The sequence below is a fragment of the Geotrypetes seraphini genome, chromosome 16, assembly GCF_902459505.1.
Source record: "Geotrypetes seraphini chromosome 16, aGeoSer1.1, whole genome shotgun sequence".
In the NCBI taxonomy this organism is placed as follows: Eukaryota; Metazoa; Chordata; class Amphibia; order Gymnophiona; family Dermophiidae; genus Geotrypetes; species Geotrypetes seraphini.
The window spans coordinates 27,008,233-27,029,453 of NC_047099.1; the positions used below are offsets into that span (position 1 = coordinate 27,008,233).

At 46.6% G+C, this 21,221-nt stretch overlaps 1 protein-coding gene across 4 annotated transcripts in view; it reads right to left on the reverse strand.

Moving 5' to 3' along the window:
- The window catches only part of JTB (jumping translocation breakpoint), a 39,822-nt gene that overhangs the window by 3,385 nt on the left and 15,216 nt on the right, over window positions 1-21,221 (reverse strand). For all 4 annotated transcript variants that reach the window (XM_033924877.1, XM_033924878.1, XM_033924880.1 and 1 more), the window contains exon 5: window positions 17,359-17,438. In XM_033924877.1, coding sequence (XP_033780768.1) covers window positions 17,359-17,438 — 80 coding nt within the window. The remainder of the gene's footprint in view (window positions 1-17,358; window positions 17,439-21,221) is intronic.

Sequence of the window (21,221 nt, forward strand, 5' to 3'; positions counted from 1 at the left end):
TGCAAATTAGGTTTATGCATATTCATTGTGGATTTGTTTTTGGTTTGTTTTTGTTTTTTTTATAAATCTTTATTCATTTTTACATCTTACAATAAGTGTATCAATAATTGAGTTGAAATGAAATAGATCACTTGAATTTCTATCATATTTAACAATACATAAAATTTAACTCCTTCCCTCCCACTCCTACCATAACATATGCAATCAAATATATCTTCAAAAATATTCTTTTCTGCTGATCCAAACATTTAAATAAAATTCAGAATTCCCCCCCTCCCACCCTTCACTTATATTGTACATATAATGGAAAAATGGTTATCTATTCATTACAATAATTTGTCAATGGCCCACATAGTAGATGATGGCAGATAAAGACCCGAATGGTCCATCCAGTCTTCCCAACCTGATACAATTATTTTTTAATTTTTTTTCTTCTTAGCTATTTCTGGGCAAGAATCCAAAGCTTTACCCTGTACTGTGCTTGGGTTCCAACTGCAGAAATCTCCGTTAAAACCTACTCCAGCCCATCTACACCCTCCCAGCCATTTAAGCCCTCCCCAGCCCATCCTCCACCAAACAGCCATATATAGACACAGACCGTGCAAGTCTGCCCAGTACTGGCCTTAGTTCAATATTTAATCTTATTTTCTGATTCTAGATCCTTTGTGTTCATCCTACGCTTCTTTGAACTCAGTCACAGTTTTACTCTCCACCACCTCTCTCGGGAGCTCATTCCAGGCATCCACCACCCTCTCCGTAAAGTAGAATTTCCTAACATTGCCCCTGAATCTACCACCCCTCAACCTCAAATTATATCCTCTGGTTTTATCATTTTCCTTTCTCTGGAAGAGATTTTGTTCTATGTCAATATCTTTCAAGTATTTGAACGGGTTCATAGACAGTAAAGCGGAAGACAAAGGCGCGCGCCGACAACTGAGCGCAAGACAGAGCCGCGCGCCAAAGAAAAAGACTGTTTTTAGGGGCTGCGACGGAGGGTTTTGTTGGGGAGCCCCCCCACTTTACTTAATATATATTGTGGCGGTGTTGTAGGGTTGTAACCCCCCACATTTTAGTGAAAACGTAACTTTTTCCCTAAAAACAGGGAAAAAGTTAAGTTTTCAGTAAAATGTGGGGGGTTACAACCCCCCAAACCCCCCACAACACGGCACGATATGTATTAAGTAAAGTGGGGGGGTTCCCCCCCCCACACCCCCTGTCGTAGCCCCTAAAACAGTCTTTTTCTTCGGCGCGCGCCTCCACACTGCGCTGTTGTCTGCTCGCGCCTTTGTCCCGGCGCGCTTTTGACCTGACACCATTTGAACGTCTGAATCATATCTCCCCTGTCTCTTTCCTCTAGGGTAGACATATTCAGGGCTTCCAGTCTCTCCTCCTATGTCTTCTGGTGCAAGCCTCCTATCATTTTCGTCGCCCTCCTCTGGACCGCTTCAAGTTTTCTTACGTCCTTTGTCAGATACGGTCTCCAAAACTGAACACAATACTCCAAGTGGGGCCTCACCAATGACCTGTACAGGGGCATCAACACCTTCTTCCTTCTACTGACTACGCCACTCTTTATACAGCCCAGCATCCTTCTGGCAGCAGCCACTGCCTTGTTACACTGTTTTTTCGCCTTTAGATCTTCGAACTATCACCCCAAGGTCCCTCTCCCCGTCCGTTCATATCAGCTTCTCTCCTCCCAGCATATATGGTTCCTTCCGATTATTAATTCCCAAATGCATTACTCTGCATTTCTTTGCATTGAATTTTAGTTGCCAGGCATTATTAGACCATTCCTCTAACTTTTGCAGATCCTTTTTCATATTTTCCACTCCCTCTTCGGTGTCTACTCTGTTACAAATCTTGGTATCATCTGCAAAAAGGCACACTTTTCCTTCTACCCCTTCAGCAATGTCACTCACAAACATATTGAACAGGATCGACCCCAGCACCGAACCCTGAGGGACTCCACTATTCACCTTTCCTTCCTCCGAGTGACTTCCATTAACCACCACCCTCTGGCGTCTGTCCGACAGCCAGTTTCTAACCTAGTTCACCACTTTGGGTCTTAACTTCAGCCTTTCAAGTTTGTTCAACTTGAACTGTATGAGGAACTGTATCAAAGGCTTTGCTGAAATCTAAGTAAATTACATCTAGCATATGTCCTCGATCCAGCTCTCTGATCACCCAATCAATAAATTCAATCAGGTTCGTTTGGCACGATTTAGCTTTTGTAAAGCCATGCTGCCTCGAATCCTATAACCCATTAGATTCAAGGAAGTACACTATCCTTTCTTTCAGCAACACTTCCAACAACTGAAGTGAGGCTCACCGGCCTGTAGTTTCCTGCTTCATCCCTGTGACCACTTTTATGAATAGGGACCACATCCGCTCTCCTCCAATCCCCAGGAATCACTCCCGTCTCCAGAGATTTGTTGAACCAGTCTTTAATAGGACTCGCCAGAACCTCTCTGAGCTCCCTTAGTATCCTGGGATGGATCCCATCTGGTCCCATCGCTTTGTCCACCTTCATTTTTTCAAGTTGCTCATAAACACCCTCCTCCATGAACAGCGCAGAATCTACTCCATTTTCTCGTGTAACTTTGCTAGACAATCTCGGTCCTTCTCCAGGATTTTCTTCTGTGAACATAGAACAGAAGTATTTGTTTAGCACATTCGCTTTCTCCTCATCACTTTCCACATATTGGTTCCCAGCATCTTTTAGTTTAGCAATTCCATTTTTCATCTTCCTCATTTCACTAATATATTAGAAAAAATTTTTGTCTCCCTTTTTTATATTTTTAGCCATTTGTTCTTCCGCCAGACTATCTCTCTCTTGGCTTCTTTCAGTTTCACCCTGTAGTCCTTTTTGCACTCCTCTTCTTGGGTTTCTTTATATTTCACGAACGCCAACTCTTTCGCCTTTATTTTCTCTGCCACTAGTTTGGAGAACCATATCGGCTTCCTTTTTCTCTTGTTTTTATTGATTTTCTTCACATAAAGGTCTGTAGCCATTTTTATCGCTCCTTTCAGCTTAGACCACTATCTTTCCACTTCTCTTATGTCCTCCCATCCTAACAGCTTTTTCTTCAGGTACTCTCCCATTGCATTAAAGTCTGTACGTTTGAAATCTAGGACTTTAAGTATCGTGCGGCCGCTCTCCACTTTAGCCGTTATATCAAACCAAACCGTTTGATGATTGCTACTTCCCAGGTGAGCACCCTCTCAAACATTAGAGATACTCTTTCCATTTGTGAGGACCAGATCCAATATTGCTTTTTCCCTCGTGGGTTCCGTCAACATTTGTCTGAGCAGGGCCTCTTGAAAGGCATCCACAATCTCCCTACTTCTTTCCGATTCCGCAGATGGAACATTCCAGTCCGCATCCGGCAGGTTGAAATATCCCAAAAGCAGATCCTCCTCTTTCCTTCCAAACTTTTGGATATCCACAATCAGATCCTTATCAATTTGCTGCGATTGAGTTGGAGGTCTGTAGACCACACCCACGTAGATAGAAGTTCCATCTTCTCTTTTCAGAGCGATCCATATCGCTTCTTCCTCTCCCCAGGTCCCTTGCATTTTGGTGGCTTAGATATTGATCTTTACATAGAGAGCTACTCCTCCACCTTTTTAACCATCTGTCTTTTTATATTATTTTAATTTTTTTATAATTCCCTTTTTGTACTGCTATTGTTTTCTCCATCTTATAGATGGGTTATTCCATGTCAAGTGATCAAGGGCTCCCTGCATGACCATCACGGATTTTGATAAAACTTTATGCACAAAGTCCCACATGTATCAAATGAACTTTGGTGAAGTTTTAGTTTCGCCTGTGGAATATTTGTGGAGATATAGCCATTTGTTTGACCCCATACAGCAATGACATACAGTACGACAGTGACATTCTGACAACTTTGAGACACAATATCTCACGAGCTATGTTTCCAAAAAACTGAAACTTAGCTACCCTGCACAACTTTTGGAGCTTGGCTTAGATATTGATCTTTACATAGAGAGCTACTCCTCCACCTTTTTAACCATCTGTCTTTTTATATTTTTTTATAATTCCCTTTTTGTACTGCTATTGTTTTCTCCATCTTATAGATGGGTTATTCCATGTCAAGTGATCAAGGGCTCCCTGCATGACCATCACGGATTTTGATAAAACTTTATGCACAAAGTCCCACATGTATCAAATGAACTTTGGTGAAGTTTTAGTTTCGCCTGTGGAATATTTGTGGAGATATAGCCATTTGTTTGACCCCATACTGCAATGACATACAGTACGACAGTGACATTCTGACAACTTTGAGACACAATATCTCACGAGCTATGTTTCCAAAAAAACTGAAACTTAGCTACCCTGCACAACTTTTGGAGCTCTATTCAGTGCTACCAATAATAATTTTTGTCGAGCACTGAGTGAATGGCTGAAATACAGTAAACTTGGCCGAAAAAATTAGTGCTCCAAAAAAAGTCAAAGTTTGACATTACTTAGCTCCCACAATAATTGAGTAATAAATGCAAAATTTGGCGCATAATGTCTCAGTACAACGTTGTTTTCAAAAGTACAATTTCAACCTCCAAGCTCTTTCCATTAGTTTACAAATTAAGTGTAAAGTTGCTAATTTGTGTAAAAAGGCCCAAAATAGGGGATTTTCAGCCTGTTTTTACAGAAAAATACCTTTCAGAAACTCTTTCAAATCAGTCTCATTAGAAAGAGCATATTTCAAACCCCATAGAAAAGTGGGCTTCATTTTTCAACACAGGTTAACAATGCCCGAAAAGGGGGACAAAGTTGGGAGATGTCACCATGGCAACGGCCTACGTTAAAACTTACAATTATGTCATTTTTCACACTGTTTTTCCCTGTTTATTTTTACTCAAGCTTTGGGTACAATTATAGTGTTCTTAATTAATGATTATTCCTAACTAGAAATTGAGGTGATAATTTTGTTGCATGCAGATCACAAATTACAACTTGTTTTTTTTTTTCAGATCCACATTATTATTAATTCAGTTTAAAATGGATACCAACGAATCGATGCCAACAAAGTGGACTTCACTTCGGCTTGGGAACCATATAAGATACCCAATTTAGGCTTGGGAACCTAGGATAAGACACCCTAATCATTGGCTTTGGAACCAGAAAGATACCAACAAAAGGCTTTGGAACCTTGACAAAGAAACCAAATGCGAGGCTTGGGAACCTGGATAAAGTGGTCCACCCGTGGCTGGTATTGCACAGCTATCGGGCGTGACCCCTATGGCGATGGGATTGCCAGTTCAAACTCTTGAATTGGTAGTGACAATGTCACCATGGACCAACGCAATAGAGTAGTAGTAATACTACGTCAATACAAAACTGTAACTTTAAAAATGACAGAACTATGTTGAAATAGAGGTTGTTGCCGTGGCAACGTCTCTCAACTTTGTCCCCCTTTTTCAGCCATTGTTAACCTGCGTTGAAAAATGAAGTCCACTTTTCTAGGGGGTTTGAAATATGCTCTTTCTAATGAGACTGATTTGAAAGAGTTTCTAAAAGGTATTTTTCTGTAAAAGCAGGCTGAAAATACCCTATTTTTGGCCTTTTTACACAAATTAGCAACTTTACACTTAATTTGTAAACTAATGGAAAGAGCTTGGAGGTTGAAATTGTACTTTTGAAAACAACGTTGTACTGAGACATTATGCGCCAAATTTTGCATTTATTACTCAATTATTGTGGGAGCTAAGTAATGTCAAACTTTGACTTTTTTTGGAGCACTAATTTTTTCGGCCAAGTTTACTGTAATTCAGCCATTCACTCAGTGCTCGACAAAAATTATTATTGGTAGCACTGAATAGAGCTCCAAAAGTTGTGCAGGGTAGCTAAGTTTCAGTTTTTTTGGAAACATAGCTCGTGAGATATTGTGTCTCAAAGTTGTCAGAATGTCATCGTCGTACTGTATTTCATTGTGGTATGGGGTCAAACAAATGGCTATATCTCCACAAATATTCCACAGGCGAAACAGCACAGTTACTTACCGTAACAGGTGTTATCCAGGGACAGCAGGCAGATATTCTTAACACATGGGTGACGTCACCGACGGAGCCCTCGGTACGGACCTTTTTAACTAGAAGTTTCTAGTTGGCCGCACCGCGCGTGCGCGAGTGCCTTCCCGCCCGACGGAGGAGTGCGTGGTCCCCAGTTAGGATAAGCCAGCTAAGAAGCCAACCCGGGGAGGTGGGTGGGACGTAAGAATATCTGCCTGCTGTCCCTGGATAACACCTGTTACGGTAAGTAACTGTGCTTTATCCCAGGACAAGCAGGCAGCATATTCTTAACACATGGGTGACCTCCAAGCTAACAAAGAGGGAGGTGGGATGGTTGGCCATTAGGAAAATAAATTTTGTAACACAGATTGGCCGAAGTGTCCATCCCGTCTGGAGAACGCATCCAGACAGTAGTGAGTAGTGAACGTGTGAACTGAGGACCAAGTGGCCGCCTTGCAGATTTCCTCGATGGGCGTGGAGCGGAGGAAAGCCACAGAAGCAGCCATAGCTCGGACTCTGTGGGCCGTGACAGTTCCTTCCAGTGAGAGACCGGCCCGAGCGTAGCAGAAAGCAATACAGGCAGCAAGCCAATTTGAAAGTGTCCGTTTGGAGACAGGACGACCCAAACGGTTGGGGTCGAAAGACAAAAAGAGCTGAGGGGCTGTTCGGTGAGCTCTGGTACGATCAAGATAGTAAGCAAGGGCACGCTTACAATCCAGCGTGTGCAACGCCTGTTCCCCAGGATGCGAGTGAGGCTTAGGGAAGAAGACGGGCAGCACAATGGACTGGTTGAGGTGAAAAGCTGAGACCACCTTGGGAAGGAATTTAGGGTGGGTACGCAGAACAACCTTGTCATGGTGAAAAACAGTGAAAGGTGGGTCGGCAACCAGTGCATGCAGTTCGCTAACCCTCCTGGCAGAGGTGATGGCAATTAGGAAAAGCACCTTCCAGGTAAGAAGCCTGAGAGAAGTTGTGGCAAGAGGCTCAAACGGAGGTTTCATGAGAGCTGAGAGAACCACATTCAGGTCCCAGACGACAGGAGGAGGCTTGAGAGGCGGTTTGATGTTGAAGAGTCCTCTCATGAATCTGGAAACCAGAGGATGAGCCGTGAGGGGTTTTCCGAGAATAGGCTCATGAAACGCAGTGATGGCACTGAGGTGGACTCTGATGGAGGTAGTTTTGAGGCCAGCGTTGGACAGTGAGAGCAAATATTCCAAGACAGTTTCCACCGCTAAGGAGGTGGGTTCTTGATGATGCCGGAGACACCAGGAGGAAAATCTGGTCCACTTCTGATGGTAACATTGGAGAGTGGCCGGTTTCCTGGAAGCGTCCAAAATGAGGCGGACCGGTTGAGATAGATTCTCCGGAGAGGTCAGCCCGAGAGAAACCAAGCTGTCAGGTGGAGCGAAGACAGATTGGGATGTAGCAGAGACTGATGTTGTTGCGTAAGTAGAGTAGGAAACACAGGAAGTAGAATGGGTTCCCTGGAGCTGAGCTGGAGCAGGAGTGAGAACCAGTGTTGGCGAGGCCACCGAGGTGCGATAAGAATCATGGTGGCGTGGTCTTTGCGGAGTTTGGACAAGGTCCGCAACATCAGAGGAAGTGGAGGGAAGGCATACAGGAACCGATCCCTCCAATCGAGCAGGAATGCATCCGGGGCCAGACGATGAGGAGAGAAGAGTCTGGAGCAGAATTGGGGCAGCTGATGATTGTGAGGTGCTGCAAAGAGGTCCACCTGCGGAGTGCCCCATCGAGCAAAGATGGAGAGCAGAGTCGGAGGGTCCAACTTCCACTCGTGGGGTTGAAGGATGCGACTGAGATTGTCGGCCAGAGAGTTCTGTTCGCCCTGGATATAGACCGCCCTGAGAAAAAGATTGCGGTCCGTGGCCCAGGTCCAGATGCGCAGAGCCTCCAAACAAAGGGGGCGAGATCCGGTGCCGCCTTGCTTGTTTATGTAGTACATGGCGACTTGATTGTCCGTGCACAGGAGGAGGACTTGAGGGCAGAGAAGATGTTGGAAAGCCTTGAGGGCATAGAACATGGCTCTGAGTTCCAGGAAATTGATGTGATGACGACGCTCCTGTGGGGTCCAAAGTCCCTGGGTGCGTAGATCTCCTAGGTGAGCTCCCCACGCGTAGGGGGACGCATCTGTGGTGATGATCATAGAGTGGGGGGGCAGATGAAAAAGCAGACCCCTGGAAAGATTTGAGGAGTTCAACCACCATTGGAGAGATTGCTGAAGAGATGATGTCACAGAGATGGGATGAGAAAGAAGGTCCGTAGTCTGTGACCATTGGTTGGCGAGAGTCCACTGAGGCGTACGAAGGTGGAGGCGTGCCAGAGGAAGGACATGCACCGTCGAGGCCATGTGACCCAGTAGGACCATCATCTGTCGGGCAGGGATGGAGGGGTGCATGAGTACCTGACGGCAGAGATGGAGCAGGGTCCGCTGGCGATCTGAGGGGAGAAAGGCCCTCATTAGCGTGGTGTCCAGAACTGCTCCAATGAATTGAAGTCGCTGGGTGGGAAGCAAGTGCGACTTGGGGTAGTTGATCTCGAACCCCAGGAGGTGGAGGAGAGAGATGGTATGATGAGTGGCTTGTAGCACGAGTTGAGATGAAGGTGCTTTCACCAACCAATCGTCCAAGTAGGGGAACACCTGGAGGTTGTGAGACCTGAGGAAGGCCGCTACCACTATAAGGCACTTGGTGAAGACCCTGGGTGAGGAAGCTAGGCCGAACGGTAGCACCTTGTACTGATAGTGGTGGTGCAGTACCTGGAATCGTAGGTAGCGGCGAGAATTCTGATTGATGGAGATGTGAGTGTAGGCCTCTTTGAGGTCCAGGGAACATAGCCAGTCGTGTTGAGAAAGAAGAGGGTAAAGCGTGGCAAGGGAGAGCATTCTGAACTTCTCCTTGACTAGACACTTGTTGAGGTCCCTTAGATCGAGAATGGGACGGAGGTCTCCCGTCTTTTTGGGGACCAGGAAGTAGCGGGAGTAGAATCCCTGACCCCTTTGATCTGGAGGTACTTCTTCGATGGCATTGAGAAGGAGGAGGGATTGAACCTCCCTCAGGAGGAGGGGGGTTTGAGATGAGTGTGAAGCAGACTCTACGGGAAGGTTGTCCGGAGGCAGAGTCTGGAAGTTGAGAGAGTAGCCGTGGCGGATGATGTTGAGGACCCACTGGTCCGACGTGATGACTTCCCAACGGCTGGAGAAAATGGTGAGACGACCTCCGATGGGTTGTGGAAGAGGTAGCAAGGGTGGATGACTGGCTATGCCCTGGAGAGAAGAGTCAAAAGGGCTGAGATTGTTTAGCAGGCTGAGGAGGCTTAGAGGGTTGAGTGGCCTGAGATCGAGCCTGAGCATGATGTTGCTGTTGACGGGGTCGCCGAGATTGCTGGGGAGGCGGGTTGAGTGGTCTGGCTGAGAACCTCCGTTGATAAGATGTTTGTGGCCGATAGGGTCGGGCAGGCGGTGCCTTCTTTTTCGGCTTGATCAGGGTGTCCCACCTGGTCTCATGGGCAGAGAGTTTCTGGGTGGTGGAATCCAGTGACTCTCCAAAAAGCTCATCCCCGAGACAGGGGGCGTTGGCCAGACGATCCTGGTGGTTGATGTCCAGGTCGGAGACTCTGAGCCAGGCCAAGCGACGCATGGCTACGGCCATGGCAGAGGCCCGAGAGGTGAGCTCGAAGGAGTCGTATATCGAGCGGACCATATACTTGCGCATTTGGAGAAGGCCAGAGATGTGCTGTTGGAATAGCGGGACCTTGCGCTCAGGAAGGTACTTTTGGAGGGCAGACAGTTGTTGGACCAAATGCTTCAGATAGAAGGAAAAATGGAAGGAATAGTTGTTTGCCCTGTTTGCAAGCATGGCATTCTGGTAAAGCCTCTTGCCAAACTTGTCCATGGTTTTACCTTCTCTGCCAGGAGGGGTAGAGGCATAGACACTGGAGCCCTGAGTCTTTTTTAAGGTGGATTCAACCAGAAGGGACTCATGGGGCAATTGAGATTTGTCGAATCCAGGAATGGGAATGACACGGTAAAGGTTGTCCAGTTTACGGGGGGCTCCCGGTACCGTGAGGGGATTTTCCAAGTTTTTGTAGAACGTTTCCCGTAGAATGTCATGCACGGGAAGCTTGAGGAACTCCTTAGGAGGTTGCTCAAAGTCTAAAGCCTCTAGAAAGGCTTGAGACTTTTTTGAGTCCGATTCCAGAGGAAGGGACAGGGCAGCAGACATTTCTCTCAGAAATTTAGAAAATGAGGACTGCTCTGGTTTAGAGGTGGCATCGGGTGCCGATGGTTCCTCATCAGATGAGGAGGGATCATCCTCGGTACCGAGAGGAGTTTCCTCCCATAAGTCAGGGTCCCTGACTTCTGGTGCATGTCGAGACACCGGGGTGGAGGGCGCGGTATGGCGAGTTTTGGACAAGGACTTTCCAGAGCGCACCGAAACGGTACCAGGGGAGGACGACCGGCGTCTATCTCGGTCCCGAGAAGAATGCCGTACCGCCTGGTGCCGAGGAGGATCCAATGTGGCCTGAGAATGAACCACCGGATCGCCTTGAAGTTGTTGGGCCGAAAGGATCGGCATGGATGTGTTCACTGGTACCGAAGGGGTGGACACCGGGGGCTCGGTACGGGGCTCGGGCCGGTCTGGTACCGGAAGGAGCGGTGCCAGGATAGTGGGCAACAGTTGTTCAAGTTGTTTCTTCAACTGTTCTTGGAGTTGAGCCTTTAAGATGGCCGAGATACGGTCATCTAAGGGTGGCATCGGAACCGCTTTCTTTTTCTTCGGTTCCTTGGATGCCGCTCCACGCCCCGGCGATGAGGAGGCCGATGACGAGGCACTCACCGAGATCGGGGCGGAGCGTTTGCGGGACCGGTGCGATGCCGGTAGGGACGGTGTCGCCACCGTAGCTGGAGGGCGCTCGAGGGAAGAGGAAGGCTTCTTAGCCGGCTTACCTGGCGCCAGTGACGCCGATGCGGGGTCGGTCGGTGTCGAGGACGACGGTGCCGATTTTTGAGGTACCGCTGTTGAAGGTGAGGAGTCCATCGCCGACTCGGTGCCGAAGAGGAGAGTTTGCTGAATTCTTCGGTTTTTAAGGGTTCGTTTTTGAAGAGTAGCACAGCGGGTGCAGGAGTCCGCCCGATGCTCCGGACCCAGACACTGCAAACACCAATTGTGTGGGTCAGTTATGGAGATCGGGCGTGCACACCGCTGGCACTTCTTAAAACCGACCTGCGGGGGCATGAAGGGGAAGATAGCCTCCGCAAAATCGAAGCCCGAGGCCTGTATACTGGCAACAGGCCCCGCCGGGGCAAAAACGAAAGAAAAAAGGGAAAAAAGCAAAGTTTTTTTTTTTTTTTTGCAAATCAAAGAAAAATAAACCCGAAGGTAAAGAAAGAAAAAATAAGGAAAAAAGCGCGAGCGGGAAGGCAAAAAAGTGGTTTCAACGGCCGTTGAAAAAACACACGCGTCTTCTTCGCTCCGCGGAAACGAAGAAACTGGGGACCACGCACTCCTCCGTCGGGCGGGAAGGCACTCGCGCACGCGCGGTGCGGCCAACTAGAAACTTCTAGTTAAAAAGGTCCGTACCGAGGGCTCCGTCGGTGACGTCACCCATGTGTTAAGAATATGCTGCCTGCTTGTCCTGGGATAATAAAACTTTACCAAAGTTCATTTGAGACATGGTGGACTCTGCATATGAAGTTTCATCAAAATCCGTGATGGTCATGCAGGGCACTTTCCAAGAATCTGATCACTTGACATGGAATGACCCAGATATGACACAACGAGTTCCACCAAAAACTATAATTAAGTCTGCTCCAATTTTTCCAATTATTTGTGATCTGTTGTATGGCGACTCCTGTCATAATCAATAAAAGCTTATTATTATTTGATGAAATTTGGCTTTTTGTTCTCACTGACATCCCAAATAGGATCGGATCGTACGATAAAGCCACGGGATTTATCAATTTATACCACTGTGCAGCCTGGTGTCCCAAAAAGTCCACCTGAAAGCATAAAAACTCCAAACTATATTGATTGTTAAGATTTTTCCATTCAGGGAACCCCGCCTGAATGGCCTGCTTCAGTTGCAACCATCTGAAACTTTGTGATTTATTAAGACCATATTTATGTTACAACTGTGAAAAGTCAAGCAGTTTACCATTAGAAATAATATCATCCAACATCCGTATCCCTGCAATCATCCAATGCTTCCAGATGACCTTAAAACCGCCAATTTGAATCTTGGAGTTTAGCTATATAGTCTGATTTGTCGATTTATGTACTGGAATAGGTGTTAAGTTACTAACATATAGTAATGTTTTCCATGTATCCATGAATATTCTGTTTTCTTTATATAGTCTAGGCCAGTGTTCTTCAACCTTTTTACACCTGTGGACCGGCGGAAATAAAATAATTATTTCGTGGACCGGCAAACTACTAAGACTGAAATTTTTTTTTTAAAACCATCGCCGCCCCGTCCCCGCGAGCCCGGTCCCACAAACCATCTGATCCCATCCGCACAAGTCTCAAATAGTTATGATTTTATATTGTACATATTTTATTAAAGTATAAAAAGAAACAATATTCTATACAATTGTCATTTTATAAATACAAATAATACAGAGCAAGGATCAACAAACCCCCTGTCTCCCCTCCCCTTCACATATATCCCCTCTACTATCAAGAAAACTGAATAAGCCAAATTTCTCTAATCTTTCGCTGTATGGCAGCTCCTCCAACACCTTAACCATCTTAGTCGCTCTTCTCTGGACCCTTTCGAGTAGTAGTACCGTGTCCTCCTTCATGTACGGTGACCAGTGCTGGACGCAGTACTCCAGGTGAGGGCGTACAGCGTCATGATAACCTTCTCTGTCTCTTCAGTCCAGCATCTGCCCCTTCCATTCACTGTCTGTCTTTCCCTGCCATTTCTCTTCCCCCCCCCCCCCAATTTGGTCTGGCATACATCATCTTTCTTCTGTTTCCCTCATGGTCTGGCATCTCTGTCCTTCCCTTCCCCCTGTGGTTTTTAGCATCTCTCTCTTCTCATTTCCTCCACTCAGATCTGATATCGTTCTCTGCTCTCTCTTCCCTTTTCTTCTCTGGTCTTCCTTCTCTATTTTCTGCCTCCATCTAAATTAAATTCTTTCTTACTATTTAGTCCTGTTTCCCTCTTTTCACTGTGTCTACCCACAGCTTGTCACCCCTCCATTATCTTACTATTTTCTTCCCCCTTTATTTATCTCCTCCTTCCATCCAGTATGTGTTCTTTCCCCACTTCCAATTCAACATCTGCTCTCCCCTCTCAACTGACATCCATCTGCCTTCTGCTCTCTCTCCCTTCTTCTCACTTCCATCATCTGTCTCCTTCTCTCTCTCATCTCCTCCATTCCATCATCTGCCCCTTCTCTCTCTTCCCCCCCCAACTTCCATCATCTGCCCCCCTTCCCCTCACCTTTGCGGGTCACTTTCTTTCCCCTGAGGGTGGTTCATGTCAGAGGGGAAGCTTTGGCCGAGCATAACTGCTTGCAAGGAACAGTGGAACTTACTTGATGTCATGCTGGGGCCCGTTGCCGTTTGAAGAAAAAAAAAAAAAGGGACCTCCAAAGGTGAGAGGAAGGGAAACCTCCAGGACAGCTGCTCTTTGCCCTCCTTCAGCAGCCCAAGAGTCTTTAGGCAAGCGGCAGCTCTGTGTGCTTTTAACTTCGGCACAGAGCTGCCTCTAAGCAGTAGTTTAGCGCGGTTTCATGAGGCAGCCTCGAGGCCTCTGCTAGGCCGGCCCACATCGCATCATCGAAGCGGGCCGGCCTAGCAAAGGCCCCGAGGCTGCCTCATGAAACTGCGCTAAACTACTGCTTAGAGGCAGCTCTGTGCCGAAGTTAAAAGCATACAGAGCTGCCGCTGCTGGTCGGGAGGTGCGAAGACAAGGCAGGAAGCATACGCTGCAGGAGTCCCGGCGAAGGCAGAAGTCCCGGCACAGCGACGGCAACAGGAAGTTGCAAGTCAGCTGACATCGGCACTTTTCGTTGCGGTGGGGACCCGAGTCCTTCGCGGACCGGCAAGATTTTTTTGCGGACCGGCACCGGTCCGCGGACCGGCGGTTGAAGAACTGTGGTCTAGGCCACAGTTCTTCAACCGCCGGTCCGCGGACCGGTGCCGGTCCACAGGAAATTTTTGCCGGTCCGCACAGGGCCGGCAAGACTGACTGACTTCAACTTCATGCCGGTCCGCGCAGGGCCGGCAAGATCAACATCCGAAGTCTGCGCTGGGACGGAAAGATCTTGGGGAGCCTCCGACAGTGGCTTTCTCCCCTCTCTGCAGCTCTCCTTTACTTCCCAGTGCAGCGATTCACAAAGGCAGCCTCGGGGCTTTTGCTGAGTCGCGGCTGCCTCTGATGATGCAACTTCCTCTTTCCTCAGAGGTGGCGCGACCCAACAAAGGACCCGAGGCTGCCTTCATGAATCGCTGCGCTGGGAAGTAAGAAGAGCTGCTGGGAGGGGAGAAAAACACTATCAGAGTCTGGGAAGCTGCTGGGCAGGGGGGGGGAAAAAGGGACAGCTGCTACTGGAGAGGGAGGAGAGATGCTTCTGGGAGGGGAGGAGGGAAAGGAATCTGGGAAGCTGCTGGGCAAGGAAAAAAAGGGACAGCTGCTACTGGAGAGGGAGAAGGAGAGATGCTGCTGGGAGGGGAGGGAAGAGAATTACTGCTGGACAGGAGGAGGAGGGAAGGGAGAATGAAAAAAGGAAGGAAACAGCTGGCAGAGAGATTAGAGGAGGGGAAGGGGAGACCCAGGCATGAGAAAGTAGAGAGATTGGTGATAGGAAGGGGTCAGCAGAAAAATAAGCAGAGAGGGACAACGATGATAGATCTGGTGTAGAAGAGATAAAAATGAAGAGCAGTGAAGCTGGAATGAATCATGTAAAAAGGAGAGAGGGGGCACAAGCTGGATGGAAAGGGGAGAGGGGCATAGAAAGAAGACAGATACCATATGGAAGGGGGAGAGGACAGACAGTGGATGGAAGGGGCAGATGCTGGATTGAAGAGACAGAGAGGGCAGATGCTGGAAGGAAGAGAGTGAAAAGAAGATTGAAAGCAGAAACCAGAGACGACAAAAGGTAGAAAAAAATAATTGTATTTCTATTTTGTGATTAGAATATATCAGATTTGAAATATATATCCTGCTAGAGCTGGTGTTAGACATAACTGGGGACTGCAAAATCAGCTGGCTTAGGGCACTCTCTGACCAGGGGGCAGTTGCCCTAGTTGCACTCCCCTAAAACTATTCCTGTCATGTGTGACTGCAGTATTCTGTTAGCATGATATTTCTGTGTAGCATTCTGTAATAATTTGGCTTGTTCAGTTTTCTTGATAGTAGAGGGGATATATGTGAAGAGGAGGGGAGACAGGGGTTTTGTTGATCCTGCTCTGAATTATTTGTATTTATAAAATGACAATTGTACAGAATATTGTTTCTTTTTATACTTTAATAAAATACATTCAATATAAAATCATAACTGAGGCTTGTGTGGATGGGATCAGATGATTTGTGGGGACCGAGCTCGCGGAGATGGGGCGGAAATGGTTTTTTAAATTTTAATCCTAGTAGTTTGCCGGTCCACAAAATAATTCTTTTTTTTCTGCCGGTCCACGGGTGTAAAAAGGTTGAAGAAAACTCGTCTAGGCATTTTGATACTGAGAACATGACATAAACGCAAAGGAAACATGAGTCGCCATTCCAACCACAACTAATCTGGGATATTATCAATGAGCTCTGGGAGGACCCAATACATACCTTGGCGAAGAATATAGACTTGATGATACCTATAAAAATTGGGAAAATTTACCCCCCTCTTTGTAATTGGTTTTTGTAAAGATACTAAAGCGATTCTAGGAGTTTTACCCAGCCAAACAAATACTGTTTAACTTTTTATAAAAGGACCCCAGTGGGCCTGTTAGGAGAAGGCCGAGCAATTTAAAAAAAAAAAAATACAGCGAAAATTACATTTCAATCTATAATAATAAAATGCTAAGCGCGCATGCGCACTCTTACCGCGTGTTCCCTGATCTGTAGGTCAGTGGTCGGTAGAGTGCGCATGCGCGACACCAGGACTCCTCCTCCCGAGCCCCAGACATGCTGATCGCCTTCGGTCCCGCAGGCCTCTCAAGCAGCGGCGGTGGCAGGGATGGCGGAATCGTTAGAGGCGGCTGTCGGCACCTACAGGCCGCAGCGGCTTGAGGCGGCTGTCAGTGGAGGACAGACCCGAACGGAGGTAAGGGGTGCTGCTGGACAGGGGAAGAAGTGCTGATGGACATGGGGGGGCAGAAAAAGGAAGGGAGGCGTACTGCTGGACAGGGGGAGCAGGAAAGAGGTGCTGCTGGACTATTGGAAAAATGAACAAATGAATTTGACATGTGGATCTGTTAGAACAGTACAAAGAAAAATGTGAAACCAGGTAGGAAGGTGCCATACCAAATAGTGATTTAAAAACAGATACAAGAAAATGTAAATAAAACACAGAAAAACAGTACAATATTTCAATAGTGAAAAATACAATAAGAAACTAAGAGGTCCTTTTATCAAGCTGTGTTAACTGGGTTAGCATGGACATTTCATCATGCGCTAACCTCCACGGCCGGCTAAAAAAATAACGCGTTAAACCCCTAAGACACAGTCATCAATCAAGTAACAAATTTTTTGAACGAATAGGTCTTAACCAGTTTTTTAAAGGTGCAATAAGATGCAGGTTGTTGAATCAGGTCACCTAACCATACTTGAACTTTACCTGCTTGATAAGCCAAAGATCGATCAAAATACAATAAAAACAAACAAACAAACACACTGTACCAATTACTAACTTACATATAAAGTCTATCTGGAAAACCGAACTGGCAAGGGGGTACTCCAGGACTGGTTTGAGAAACACTGTTCTAGACATTTCCTCCACTCCACTCACCCCAGAGAAAGCACGAGATCCTTTATCAACTCCAAACCACCCCCTCTCATCATCTTCCAATTCCACCCTTTGCAAACAATTCTTGCACAGAGCAAGGTGGCGGCAATGGCAGAAAATGTATTATGTTTATACACTTCAGGGACTGGACTATGCCGGTGGTTCTCAAACCAGGTCCTGGAGGCACCCCAGCCAGGGTATCTATAATGAATATTCGTGTACGAGATCTGCATGCACTGCCTCCATTGCACACAAATTTCTCTCATGAATATTCATTCATGACTGACCGACTGGGGTGCCCCCAGGACCAGGTTTGGGAACTACTGGGCTATGCCACCATCCCAGACTAACTGAGGCCTTACCTCCTGGTTTCTTCTCTTTTTGAATGAACACAGTTGATTTTCTCAATGAAGTTTGTGGTTCGGCATTCCTCTATTGTCTTCTGCAGACACAAAAGAATCAAATTAAGAGCTGACATCCAACTGTCCGACAAGAAGAGGCCTTCCCAAACCCAGGAGCCACCTTCTCTCTTCAGAAATAACTTTCACATTTTGTCAAGCATAGATTTGATAAACCTCCATTCTATGGTACAAGCAAAGCGGTTTACATATATGACATGCAGGTGCTGTTTTAACAGTTTACAATAACAATATCAGCAACAGCAGAGAAAGGAGATGTTACATCTCAATTCAAGAAAAGGTAAGATGTAAATTATGACATCCACAACTTAAAGTATCAACTTTTCTGGCTTCTGAGAGTACAAGCAAAACTTAAAAATTTACTCTCTCCCTGCTTTCCCAATTTATTACTGATGCTTCCACATGTATTAATTAGCCAGGTATTAATCACATGTATTAATTAGCCAGGATATCAGCCAGTACACAGCTCAGTAACTAACAAAAGCAAAATAAATTCAGTGTCAGAATTTGTATTTTTATGGGGCTTATAATCAAAAAAAATGAAAGACTTTAAAAAACAGCCTAAGTTGGCGCTGGGACATCCATGTGCCAATAATCAAAGCCCCTTTTCTGGACAACTAGCGAGACATTTCTCCTGCTGTGCATCCAGAGTTCCAGAGGGCGGGCTGGGAGACGTGTTTTGGGCAAGCTTTGGGTGTGCTTAACTTGGATGTCTTGCGGCGATAACTGAACCTTTCCCAAGACATCCTGGACGGAACTTAGATATTTGGAGCTCCTCCCAGTGTTGAAGCATCTATTTTTATTTATTTATTTATTCATTCATTCATTCATTCATTCAATTTTCTATACCGTTCTCCCAGGGGAGCTCAGAACGGTTTACATGCATTTAGTCAGGTACTCAAGCAGTTTTCCCTCTCTGTCCCAGCGAGCTCACAATCTATCTAACATACCTGGGGCAATGAGGGGATTAAGTGACTTGCCCAGGGTCACAAGGAGCAGCGTGGGTTTGAACCCACAACCTCAGGGTGCTGAGGCTGTAGTTTTAGCCACTGCGCCACTCTAGAAACCAAAATGTAGTAAAAGTGAGCCAAGTAAAGGACAATGAAGCCATTGTGACATCACTGATGAGGTTGGCTCTTAGGCATTGGTGGAATGAGGCATTATGACATCACAATGCCAGCTCTGGTTATCAGAGGCTGAAACTGTTCACACTATTTATTCAATTTTCTATACCGTTCCTCCTAGGGAAGCTCAGAACAGTTTACATTAATTTATTCAGGTACTCAAGCATTTTCCCTCGTCTGTCCCGGCGGGCTCACAATCTATCTAAAGCACCTGGGGCAATGGGGGGATTAAGTGACTTGCCCAGGGTCACAAGGAACAGCGGGGGTTTGAACCCACAACCTCAGGGTGCTGAGGCTGTAGCTTTAACCACTGCGCCACACTCTCCCCTAAATGCCACAAAGGTACCCAAACTGACCAGATGACCACTGGATATATTAAGGTATGACACCTCCCCCCCCCCCCACTGCTCACTAATCCTCTCTCACTCCCTAAAAATCTGAATGAAAAAGAGTACAAACCTGTCTGTAGGCCAGCAGCAGCTTATGGGAAAGCCTAGTAAAGCATCACATCGATGTCTTAAGTAACCTGGTGGATGGGCTAGTGAACCATAGAGAGGAGGAGCCAGGCCTATAAGTCACTCTAACCACTACATTTATGGTGGGACAATATAAGCTCACCAAAACCCTATTCTACTCTCCATATAGGTACCACCTGTAGCCATGAGGGCTATTGGGGTGGTAGACAGGTAGATCTAGTAGGTTTGGGGGCGAGGTTTAAAGGGCTCACCATAAATTATAAGGGATATATGGCGAGACAGAGTTAACGGTAGGCTAGAAGAGGTATGCAGGCAGATTGATAGGCTTAAGAGCGATAAATCCCCGGGACCGGATGGTATCCATCCGAGGGTCATCAAGGAACTGAAAGGGACTATAGCTGAACTGCTTCAACTAATAGCCAATCTGTCGATCAAATCGGGAAAGATTCCGGAGGACTGGAAGGTGGCGAATGTTATGCCGATCTTCAAAAAAGGTTTGAGGGGAGACCCAGGAAACTATAGACCGGTGAGTTTGACCTTGGTACTGGGAAAGATGGTAGAGGCGCTGATAAAGGACCTCATCATTGATCACCTTGACGGACATGGTCTGATGAGAACCAGCCAATATGGTTTCAGCAAAGGCAGATCTTGTTTGACAAACTTGCTGCACTTCTTCAAGGGAGTAAACAGGCAGTTAGACAAGGGCGACCTGGTCGACATTTGTATATCTGGATTTTCAGAAGGCGTTTGACAAGATTCCGCATGAACGACTACTTCGGAAAATTGCGGGCCATGGAATCGAGGGTGAAATACTCACGTGGATTAAAAACTGGCTGGAGCATAGGAAACAGAGGGGGGCAAATGGACAATACTCGGACTGGCAGAGCTTCACCAGTGGGGTGCCGCAGGGCTCTATGCTTGGACCCGTGCTCTTCAATATCTTTATAAATGATCTGGACATAGGTACGACGAGTGAGGTAATTAAATTTGCGGATGATACGAAGTTATGCAGAGTAGTGAAGACACAGGGGGATTGCGAAGATATGCAACGTGACAATCAGGCTTGAGGAATGGGCATTGACATGGCAGATGAGGTTCAACGTGGATAACTGTAAAGTGATGTATTTAGGTAACAAAAATCTCATGCACAAATACAGGATGTCCGGGGCGGTACTTGGAGAGACCTCCCAGGAAAGAGACTTGGGAGTTCTGATCGACAAGTCGATGAAGCCGTCCAAGCAATGTGCGGCCACGGCGAAAAGGGCGAACAGAATGCTAGGAAAGATAAAGAAGGGTATCACAAACAGATCATAGAAGGTTATCATGCTGCTGTACCGGGCCATGGTACGCCCTCACCTGGAGTACTGCATCCAGCACTGGTCGCCGTACATGAAGAAGGACACAGTACTACTCAAAAGGGTCCAGTAAGAGCGACTAAGATGGTTGCCGTACAGTGAAAGATTAGAAAAACTGGGTCTCTTCTTCCTTGAACAGAGGAGATTGAGAGGGGACATGATCGAAACATTCAAGGTACTGAAGGGATTAGACTTAGTAGATACAGACAGGTTGTTCATCCTCTCCAAGATAGGGAGAACTTGAGGACACACTCTAAAATTGAAAGGGGAAAGATTTTGTACGAACATAAGGAAGTTCTTCTTCACCCAGAGAGTGGTAGAAAACTGGAATGCTCTTCTTGAGTCTGTCATAGGGGAAAACACCCTCCAGGGATTCAAGACAAAGTACAGACAAGTTCCCGCTGAACCAGAACATAACCAGGTAGGGCTAGTCTCAGTTAGGGCTCTGGTCTTTGACCAGAGGGCCGCTGCGTGAGCGGACTGCTGGGCATGATGGACCACTGGTCTGACCCAGCAGCAGCAATTCTTATGTTCTTATGTACCTCTGGCACTCTTTATGTGACGTTCAGAGCAGTGTCCTAAAAGGTGTCCCACTGCTCTTTTGGCACATCTGTATGACCAGTCCATCACAATGAGGGCCACTCCCACATCAAAACGGTCTGGATTTGGACACTTTCATCTTTGATGTTTATTTGCTCGAAAATGGGGTATAAAGTTAGGCGTCCTAACGGTTGGACTTCCTGTCGGCCTAGATGCCCAAGTAGACGGTTTTCATTTAAAAAATAAAAATGGATGTTTTTGTGCTTCCGACTTTGGATGTTTAGCGGGAAACTTCCAAATCGAACTTAGAC